The 11,368-nt window shown below is 40.5% G+C and overlaps 1 protein-coding gene across 1 annotated transcript; it reads right to left on the reverse strand.

Annotated features, from left to right (window-relative positions):
* Nucleotides 1-275: 275 nt before the first annotated feature.
* On the reverse strand, nucleotides 276-5,355 carry SLITRK1 (SLIT and NTRK like family member 1). Its single transcript, XM_024760448.1, has one exon. The coding sequence runs from the start codon at nucleotides 4,584-4,586 to the stop codon at nucleotides 2,496-2,498; it is 2,091 nt and encodes a 696-aa protein (XP_024616216.1). The 5' UTR covers nucleotides 4,587-5,355; the 3' UTR covers nucleotides 276-2,495.
* Nucleotides 5,356-11,368: the final 6,013 nt, after the last annotated feature.

The following is an 11,368-nucleotide window of genomic DNA, read 5'->3' on the forward strand; positions in this document are numbered from 1 at the left end:
TCTTTTCCTTCTTAAGGTCATAATATCCTTGAATATATAACTCTTCCCCTCCCCCAACTTTTCAATCAAGAATAAGTCTGTTGATTGCCTACAAGGAACCCAGTTGTCTTTCCATAAAAGAATTAAGGCCTTTACATGAAAAATCAATAAATAAATAACAACCCATAATATTTGTCAGAGGGCAGTGGGTTACAAACGTACTACTATGAAATGCAGTCCACAAATAAAAGAATCAAGAGAGAAAATGATGAATGGCCTTAGGAATAGTGATGGTTTATAATAAGGATTTTATTTAAAAAAACATTAAAATAAATAATACATACTCCAGAACATCACTGTTCTAGGAAATCGCTTTTCTTTAGAATATGAGTTCTAGAAGGCAAATCTTCTTACAGCTGCTCTGGGGGCTTTCATTAGCTGATTTACAATCCTACAGTCATTTTTTTTTTTTTTTTTTTCAAATCTGTGGTCTGCAGTCTTTTAACATACTTCTCAAGGGTGGATATGTGGTGGAATGCAGACCCCCATCAATGTGTAGTTTTATCTGCTGCTTTGTCCCCTAACTGCTGATAAAATAAGACTGCTTAGAAATCCCAGAGGACTATGACTGAGGCCAGAGTTACACTGGCTCATAAAATTCAAACAGTTCAATGCTTTTCTTGTTAATTACTGGGCCACAACCAAAAATCCCAATGATGGGAGAGAAACACTTCTTTAGGATAATGATTGATTTCCATAAAGATGAGTGCTTTAACAAATTTCAATATGCATTTGCTGGGGCGGGTAGGGTGGGTGGGCACTAATTAGTTTTACCACTTTCAGCAGATGTTGAATTCAAAACGCCAGCAGCATCTCAAATGCCAGTCATTAGGGCTGTCTTTCATCGAAGAGTGCTGACCAATGAAACCTCCACTGTTTAATGAGACCGATGTAGACACAGTCAATTAAATCAAATCTCTACTAACGTCCTTAACATATCTGCAGTGTATGTAGCAGCAGCAGAAGCAGCAGTGAGGGATTTCCAGTATTAATAAAGGAATTCACTGCAGCAGAAGGAGAGGGGGAAAAAAGGGAGGGGGGAGGGGGCGTGTCGGGGGAAAGACCTTCCTTAACCACAGGGGAAAGCTGGAAAAGTCCGGGGGCGGGGATGGAGAGGGAGGGGAGCTACATAAAGGGTAACAAGCTAAGTGAGATGATTAAAGAGAGAGCCTTAATGTAGCTCTTCAAGTGATCCACCCCCAACCTTCCCCCTCCCGCGTCCCTTCCACCGCAAATCCAATTTACCAGTTGCAAATATGAAGCTGGAAAAATGTAAGGACCCAGAGTTGAAAACATTTTCACTTTAATACTGAAAAAATATGCCATTATAAAATCCTCGAATAGAATTAGTAAGTTCCACGTGCTTCTTCGGTTCTTTTTTCCTACTTTATAAGTAAGATTTACACCAGCACAGAATTGCTACCATTGGATCGCAGCCTAAGCACTAGAGTGACATTAATTGGTCATGCTTAACTGCCTCAAAATCTTTTTTTCTTAATAATTACACTGATACTATAATAGAAATCATGGGTACTTATTTTACATTCAGATGGAAGGCATTATTGGATATGTATAGAAAAATATTCCCCCTCAAAAAAAAAATCACCATCAAAATAAAAGAGCCCAAAACAACCCATAAAACTTTGCTCAGCAATAGACATTTTTAACTCATAAAATGGACTGATGACTAGCCATGCAAATGTCCTAAATAAAACCTTTACATTTTTTTTTCACAGTAAACGTACGCTCTGAACTGCCTACCGATCACAAATAATGGCGAAATGGCACTTTCTGATTATACTGTATTTTGTTTATAGAAAGTTTGATACGATGGGATTTATCAGGTAAGAGGGTGGGTGCTGTGAACGTGACGGCGTCCCCAGTCGCGGGAGGGCAGCGTCCCCGGAGCGCGTGGATTCCATGCGAGCCATGCAGCACTTTTTGTTTTCTGCCAGAAGTCAGAGTTAACTTATTTACAATACATTCATGCCTTCGTGCAACTGCCCATCCCTGCGTAGCCAACAGGGAGCCATCGCGCCCCCCCTCCTCACGGGCTAATCCACAGGGGAAAAATAGATACCTATCTCTCTATATAGATGTGGGTATATGTATATATGTGTAGGACCACGGTACCAGCCCCTCTCCCGAGGGGAAGGGCACTGTCTGGTCTCCGAGCAGGGCCCCTGCTGGGGCTTTGTCAAAAGGGGCTGCAGCAAAGAGCGATTTGGCAGGCTCTCCCAGCTCGCCACAGTCTGCTCTTTGTTTCCAGAGGGAGCTAAGGGGTCAGACCCTCTCAGTTGAGCGAGTTCATAGTTATTTATTTATTATGTCCATCAAGCCCTGGGGCACCCTGGACCTGGGTCTGGGCTCCCCTGATCCCCGGGGATGCCGGCGGAGTGGGGGGAGGCTGGAGGCATCTCCATCCCCCCTCCTCTGCTTTAGCCGGGTTGGGGGTCTTAGTCTGAGAGCGAGTGGGAGCCACAGTCATACACCCTGTGGGCCCCATCTGCGTTGTAAGGCCCATTGTGCCAGTAGGAAGAGTCACAGACTGTCTGTAGGGAATTAATTTCGGACGCCGAGGAGTTGGCGTCCCTTCTCTTAGACCGCTTTCGATTCCTCAGGATAAACACGAGCATGCCCACCACAGTGAAGGCGGAGGTGACAAACACCAGCAGCAGTCCCGGGACCAACACGGAGATGGACACCCTGCTGGTGTCTAAGTAGGAGTTGGAGTGTGTCCCGGTCTCCGCCAACCCAGTGCTGTTTTTACTGTGCGAAGTTAACGTGGGCGAGATCCTCGCGTACAGCTGGGGGCAGATCTCGTCATTGGAGAGGAGCATGAAATCCTTCCTAAAGAAGTTCACTGGCGTCTCGCACTTGAGGTCGCTCATCAGCACTTCGGAACCCAGGCGTTCTGCCCATTGCTTGAAAGGCACAATGGTGCAGGAACACTCCCAAGGGTTTCCGTGCAGGTCTATCTGGATGATGGCGGTTAACTGGTCCAGCACCCCTGCCACCGGAAGGTACATGAAGTAATTGTTGTGCAGGCTGAGTTTAGAGAGCGAGACCCCAGCAAACACGTCCACGGGCAGGGACCTCAGCAAGTTGTTGTTGAGAATGAGGATCCTCAGTTTGGGCATGGCATTGAAGGTGCCAGGAAGGATGAGCTGGATGGCGTTGTACTCCACGTTCAGGTACTCAAGGTTTTGCAGCCCGGCGAATTTCTCCCGGGACAGCGTGTCAAGGTAGTTACTATCCATATACAACCACCTGAGGTCCAAAAGATTCTTAAAAGTGTTGTTCTCTACGGTGGCAATGTTATTGTTGCCCAGATCCAACAGAATGAGATTCTTGTAATCCACAAAGTGCGATTTTCGGATGCTATGGATCTTGTTATCTCGCAGGAAAAGCTCCTGCACGTTGGAAAGCTTGGGCTTCAAATCAGCCAAGCTGCTCACGTTCCGGTTGTTGCAGTTCATCTTTAAACCCGACCCTGGGATGTGGTCGCAGCTGCAGCCCCCAGGGCAGGGCAAGCCGTTGGCTGGGGGTTTGTTTCTGGCGCTGCCGGTAGCTATCGCTGCCGTGGGTCTGATTTTGATCTGCCAGTTGCCTGGGATCTTTGTACCTCCGTTTGGACCCGACCCTGGGGTGGCATGATCTTCTTGCCCATTTGTCTTGAAAGGAGTTGGCAGGGGGCCAGGAGCGAAGGTCTCTTCTTGGGCAGGGGGAGCCGGGAGACTAGAATCCACTCTGTTTTTCAAAGGACACAAGTCCTGTTCAGTGGTTTCATTGAGGTCTTTGCCCTGCAGTCTGGTGGGGGCTTCGCAGACTACTCGGCCGATCAGGGCATTTTTGGGAATGTTTTCGAGCCATTCTTTCAGGGAGAGCAGATCACAAGTGCAGTCCCATGGGTTATCCTCTAGCAGGATCTCGGCAATGCCAGGGATTTGCTCCAAGACCTCCTCGTAGGGCAGCGTTTTCAGCCTGTTTCCCCGGAGGTCGAGGTGAGTGATGGGCACATATTGGAACACATTGGCAGGTAGGGTGCTGATGAGATTGTCGTTTAAAATGAGTACCTCCAGCTTGTTCAAGTCCTGGAAGGCCCCCGGGTCTATATCCCGTAATAAATTAAAATCAGCCTGGAGGTATTCCAGATCGTCCAGCCCCAGGAAAGTCTGCTTTCGAAAAGATTTGATCTTGTTGTTATTGATGTGCAACCTTTTCACCAGCTGCAGCCCCAGAAAAGCCCCAGGAACGATTTCATGCAAGCCATTATTTTCCATGTGCAGACTAACCGCATTGTAAAAGTTAGCGAACTCATTAGGGAAAAGTCGAGTGAGGGAATTGCCATGCAGAAATAGATGGTAAAACTGGGAAGTCGGGGCGGTGAAACGCTGAAGACTCGTAAAGCCCTTTTTTTCACAGTCTACGTGTAGGTCCCCTTCTATCTCATTGCAGGAACAGATCTTCTCTTTGCAAACGTCCCCTGTAACGTTTCCAGCGGCAAAACAAAGAGACGTCTCCAGCAACAGAATCCAAAGCAGCATTTTTAAAGCGAGCAATTCATCCCCGATCTCATCACAAAGTAACAGCGACCATCCTGCTCTCCACAGACACAATTCAAGTTCATTTAGTGCTCCAATGTCCGAGCCCAGGGAAGGAGAAGAAAAGGGTTTGGGGGGGTGGGGGTGGATTCCTTCCTCCCTAACCCCCCCGCACTGCAACAACCCAGGCGCCAGTCAATAATTATATCTACAAACTATCCAGGCACGTAGTGCAAGGCAAAAAAAAAAAAAAAAAAAAAAAGTAGAAAAAATAACCCAACTCCCCCTCAACCCTTTAAAAATAACGAAAAAGAAGTTAAATATATACATATAAATTAAAAATACACCCTTACAGAATCTCGTCTAGTGTTCCTCACTAACCAGAAAGGGAACAATGCTAGTAATTAGAAGCAAGTGCATGTTAGAGAAACAAGCAGAGGGTTTGCAGCGTAGTACAGGCACACTGCCTGTGCATGGCTGTGCATCGGACTGACCTTGCCTCTGATACAAAGCAGGGTTTTCGGCGGCTTCTGTTGTTGAGGCTGCTGATGGAGTTCTTGCTGTGGCTGCGGGTTGCCCAGGAGTCCCCCTGAGGAGCTGTCCAGCCCCCTCCCGGTGCTGAAATCACGCCCGACCGGAGGACTCACGCTGCCGAACCAATGGCGCTGGAAAATTTCCGCAATCGCTGCGTTTTGTGGCTGTCCATCGTTTCTCTTTCCTCCCCTTCGCTTCTCTTCAGCTTTTTTTTTCTGGTCTCCGACTCTCGGTTACTAGCTCTTCTTTTCTTGTTCTCCTTCTCTTTCTTCTGCTCTTTCGGAATTACGTGGAGGGGGCGGAGGGGGGGTGGGCGAGTTGTCTGAGGGAGGGAGAGAGCGTGAGAATGGGGAGGGGGGAAGAAGAGAGTTGCTAAGAAGCTCTGCTCGTTCCAGCCTGGTGCACTCTGAAAGATCTGACACCCTCTGCTGATCTGCAGGAGCAAAAATCCATCTGGTGAGGGAATGCTGAAGGAAAAAAAAGTCAATCCACGTACAGGGCAAGCGTTAAAAATGTGGGCATTAAAGGATGTCGATCCACATAGACGTTTATTTTAAAAGGATTGTTTAATTCTTTTTGCGTGCTGGAAACTTTACCCTTTCCTTTCCTTAACGACCTCACAGCACCCACTAGCTCCAGCGTTTGGAAAGAGTGCTTTTAAAACATTTATTTCCCGATGGCTTGAATAAAATTAGTGTCAGGGTGTCAAGCGAACAGCAATTTGAGGTAATTATACTGCACGCCATTTTCATCGGTGCTTTAAATGCATTTCTTCTGTCTCTGCAGTACAATGTTTTATGCTATTTGATGTCTTTGAAACCTTTTTTTGGTTTGTTTCCTTTTTAACATGTTTGAAAGTAGCTAGTTGGAACATATATGCATATCATATATATTTTATACAATTGGGTATGAATTTTTTTGCTGCTAGGTATGTAATTTAGGCAAATACTTTTTAAAACTTGGTATAGAATTTTAGTCAATTTGGTCATTGAGAGTTAGGTTTCTCTGATGATATTTCTTGAATGTTACTTAAGTCTGCAGGGTGAAAACACAGTGCACGCTTTCGTCTTTGATTCCAGACCCGAAATCCTTCACTGGGAACCGGAAAAGGAGGGAGGGGGCAGGGAAAAATCCCAGCATGATTCGTGAGCGCTCTTAAAAACCTACTGGCAGACTCCTGTGTGCACACCACACACACACACGCACGCACACAGGCTCACCCTCACACTCTCATACACACGAAGTTTCTGCATCCGTTTGGACGAATTTAAAATGCATACAAATAAATAACCAGTTGCATTTTGCTAGGGGGAGATAGAAATCTCTAATCCCTAAGGCTCTGTGAGAACCTTATCTACAGGTAGTGACCAGTTTCTCTTTGCCGGCTCAATGGTGCTGCCAGAGCACAGTGCTCAGGCTTTTCCCAGGGAAGTAATTGCTGGGTTCTTCAAACTTGGATGGAGCTTATAAAAACCAAGTTCTGCTAACATCTGGGATGGGAGAGAATGTGACAATGCAGCTGCTCTGGAAGGCTGTTTTGCTGACTTAGAGTCAACACCTTTTCCATCAATACTTCTAAAAATTGTGTGCATTATTTTAGTGTTTGGAATTTACAGGACTTAAAAAAAAATGTTGTTTGGTCCTTTCTTCAGTCTAAGCAGAGATCATATGTTCACATCAGTTTCCCTTTTAATTAGGTCTTACACAAGTTGGACAGTTGTTACAAGCCTGATAATAAGCTGCATAAAAGATCAAATATTCAAGGATTGTGTATTTGGAAAAGGTTAAAGAGTGAAAGATTTAGGGGGAGGAATGGGGTTGGGAAAATTCAGGGAAATGTAGAGATTTCTTATTCCAGGTCCAGAAGCTTATTACTGGGGAGGGGCAGATTTCTTATCTATATATAATAATTTCATATAATCAAATGTTGTGTTGTCATCTTCTGGTGAAATTCAGTGGAGGGTCATGGATGAGGGTTCAGCTCAGAATGGGGTGTGCGTGCACGTGTGCATGTGTGTGTGTCTGAGACAGAGAGACAGAGACAGAGACAGAGACACAGAGACAGAGAGACAGAGAGACAGAGATTGAAAGGTCTTTTTCAGACAACCTATTACACTTTTAAAACCAATCCTGTTCTTATTTAATTTAACCTATTACCACACGCAGGAAGAGGGAAGAGAGCTTAATCCATTTGAAACCGTTTCACGAAAATAATGCTATGTAGTTGAGAACTGCGCATGTGGAGGAGGAGTTAAACTGGGAGGAAGGATATTTCTGTTTCTTTGTAATAGGACTCAGATCTGAAACTTCTTGGCCCCAGAAAGCACAATGAGAGAGGAGGGCAGACTCATGCAGTGTATGTTGCAAGACTGAAGGAGAGACAGAAAAATGCTGGCTGCTTAGGAAGAAAAATATTGATGGTAATCATCTAAAATCACACCTTTAAGCTTAATTAGTTATTTATTTATTCAACTTGCTGAATAAATACTTTATGTGAAGAGACCCAAAGAATGTATTGAAGCTGACTTTAAATTAACAGAATTGGGGTAACAAGCAATTGATATTAAGATTTCATCCCCCCACTCCCACCCATTAAACGCTGTATCTTTCTCTCCTGATTGCTTCTTTCCTCTCAAAGCCAATCACATTAGAAAATTTATGAACAGGATTTTCCTATTTCAATATGTTACAAAAATTTTTTCTACCATCCTCAAATAGTTTATTATCTCTGCACTGTAAAAAAAGGATGTGGTATTGCCTAGATGAACAGCCAAACCTCAGAAGAAAATATTAAGGTTGTATTACCTCTATGAAGATATCCACTACCAATTTGTAAGCAAAAAATTGTCACACACGTATAGTTCTATGGAAGATGCACCCTTGTTAACAAAAGTCTTCTTAAAGTAATTATTTTGATAATAAGTACATTTCAGAGGAATAAAGCAGCTTAGAAAACTATACCCACCCCTCCAAAGGCTAACTCTTCAAGTACAGCCGTACATTTCTTGGTGGGAAGTAAAAAAAAATATGGGAATGTATATGTGACCTAAACTTTTCTAACACCTTAGGGGAACATTTCTTAGGCATGCACTCTTCTTAAAAGGGTTCTACTATATCTATTTGAGGTCAAGTGAACTACTTCAATTGCTTTGCCTCTTATAACAGATGATCTCAGGAGCCAGAGATAAAGGACACTCCAGATGATGATGAGAATTGATAATATTTGCTCGGGGCTGTAGTTTCATTTTTATGCTATGGCCAGAAGTATTTCAACTGCATCGTTAAATGTTCATTTTTTCTTATTCTTCCTCAAACAGGTTCATCTCTCAAGTGACACAAGTAACATGTAAATATCACAAAGTCATTCAGATTAAGAAAGAGGTCATCAGTTAATAATCTATTTTTTGCAAATGACATAAAATTTCCACATATTTCTATATGTTCCCTGCATATTTAAGATGAAAAAGTAGAATTTATAGCAAACATTAATTTTTATATCTTTTTATTCTTCAGTATTTAATACTCACAATAATTTTTAAAGTATTCAATTTTGATTTTTAATTATAAAATTAATATATTTTTAAGAAATACAAAATTATATATAAGAAGTTCATCTTCAGTCTTTCCTCATCCACACTACTTTTTATTCCAGAGAGAAATACTGATAACTTGTTGGTGTATAGTGATACAATTATCCTATTTTATAAATATGGAAACAGAAATTGAGGAATATTGAGTTATACACCAAGATTAAATAATATCTGTTGACTTTTCCAAAGAGAGCAGAGCTATAATCTCATGAGCCAAACTTTTACTCTCAGTCCTAAATCCCTATTTATTCTAAATATGCAAGGCTGTTACCTTGATTAAGCTCTCCCTGGATCAGTTTCCTTACTAGTAAATTAAATCATTGGAGTTTGTGGATTTTTTGTTCTCTTCAAATTCTTTTTTTCCAAATTCAACACTTTTAAAAAATAATTTCACAAAAGCTCTAGTGTCTTGACTCCTTACACTTTTCACATTTGGATTTAGGATATTTTGTTCATGTGTCTGCCTATTCACTAGGGCTTGAAGCCAAGAGTAAATGTAACAGCCACTGTAGAATAGAATTCACTAGTTCTGAGTTTAATCTACTACTATGCTTTCCTATGTTTCATAAGATAAAGGAGTTGTTGGAATTCTTCCTTCTGATAACAACTGTAAACTAAGAGACAAGAACATGAATCAATTATACCTGTAAACTAATATGTTTTGAATATACCATTTCCCCCATTTTCTTTTTGTAGATTGCAAATAACATTCTAGGAATAGAATGCCAAGATAATTATCACATTAGATGACCTCTAAAAGGCAAAACAATAAAATTTTAAAAGAACATTTCTTATTTTTAATCTTCCAACTTCCTTTTTTAAAAAATTTTATTGGAGTATAGTTGATTTACAATGTTGTATTAGGTTCAGGGGTACAGCAAAGTGCATCAGTTATACATATACATATATCCACTCTTATTTTTTTTTTAGATTATTTTCCTCTATAGGCCATTACAGAGTATTGAGTAGAGTTCCCTGTGCTATACAGCAGGTTCTTATTAGTTATCTATTTTACATATAGTAGTGTGTATATGTCAATCCCAATCTCCCAATTTATCCCTGCCCTGACTTTTCCCCTGGTAACCATAAGTTTGTTTTCTACATCTGTGACTCTACTTCTGTTTTGTAAATAAGTTCATTTGTACCCTCTTTTTTTATATTCCACATATAAGCAATATCATATGATCTGTGTCTTTCTGTGTCTGACTTACTTCACTCAGTATTACAATCCCTATGTCCATCCATATTGCTACAAATGGCATTATTTTGTAAAAATATTTCTTTTATAGTAAGTAGATTTTCATAATGTACCTACGTTTACTTATCATCAAATAAACAGCAAACTCAGTAGAACATATCAAAATACCTTTCCCGTTTTTACTTTGTGTCCTGAAGTATCATTTTCTCATGTTCATATCGCTTTAAATTTATACTGCTTTGTGTCTTAAGTTCAACCATCTTGGAGTGGAACCTATTTTCTCATTAAGTCCATTTGTCTAATAAAACTCATATGAGTCACTGTTTTGGACTTATTGAGAAGAATATTGATCAAAACTATAAATTTATATGTAAGAAAATCTTAGTTTATTCCTTTTACTATACTACACTATACTATACTGAAATAAGGATATATATTTGTACAGTTGTTTATTATATTAATTGGCACTTAAGTATATGTTGTTAAGAACTTATTCTACTCTTTAAAAAATATCCTACAAGACCATGCAGATAATCACATACAGAAAAAGAGCTCTGTTTTTGTTTCCTACAAAGTATGTATTATAATTTTTAAGATAAAGAAATACATATTACTTGTTTAGGTTTTGGAAAATATTGAAAGAACAAAATTAAAATCACAGAGTTTCAGCACTCAGAAATTAATCTGTGAACATGCAACCATATATTTTGTAATACACTTTTTGCACTTAACACTTATTTGTGAAAATGCTCAATGTTAATAAACACCCATTACTATATTATGTTAGGGGCTGAATTCCTTTGCATGACATAAAATAATCATTGAACTAATTCCACATTGTTGGAGATTTAGTTCTTTTTAAAAATTTTGCTCTCACAATGCTGCAAAGAACAAGCTTGTACATAAGTCACTGTAAACACCATTATCTATCTTCTTATTACAGATCCCTAGCAGTTGAATTCCCAGGTCAAAGTGTAGGAAAAATGGTATACAAATTGACAAATTGCCTACACAAAATTTTTGCCAATTTATACTCCATGAGCAGTAGATGAAATTTGCCATTCCCCTAAATCCCTACCAATAGTATTTATCATTTAAAATATTTCCCACTAGTTCAGTACTTTTAAAGTGAAGCCAACGCTGACCTTATTACTTGAGCAAATTCATTTCAATTTCTAATTATTTATTGAGTACATCGTTTGCCTTCTTCATTCCTATTCAACTTTTAAGATATAACTTTTACTTAACATCACTTCGGTGAGTCCTTTCCATACCAAGCCACCTATGCATCTCAATCCCTTTCACCTTAATACCATCAATAGAATAACTACTAAATTGTGTTTTTAAAAAATTATTTGTTTGAAGCTTTGATTTCTCACTAGAGTGTGACATTCTTGAGGGCAGAGATCAAATCCTTTTATCTTTTTATATCTGTCACTTAGCAGAGTACTGGGCCCATTATG

The sequence above is a fragment of the Neophocaena asiaeorientalis genome, unplaced genomic scaffold (genome assembly GCF_003031525.2).
Source record: "Neophocaena asiaeorientalis asiaeorientalis breed wild unplaced genomic scaffold, Neophocaena_asiaeorientalis_V1.1 scaffold158, whole genome shotgun sequence".
Classification (NCBI taxonomy): domain Eukaryota; kingdom Metazoa; phylum Chordata; class Mammalia; order Artiodactyla; family Phocoenidae; genus Neophocaena; species Neophocaena asiaeorientalis.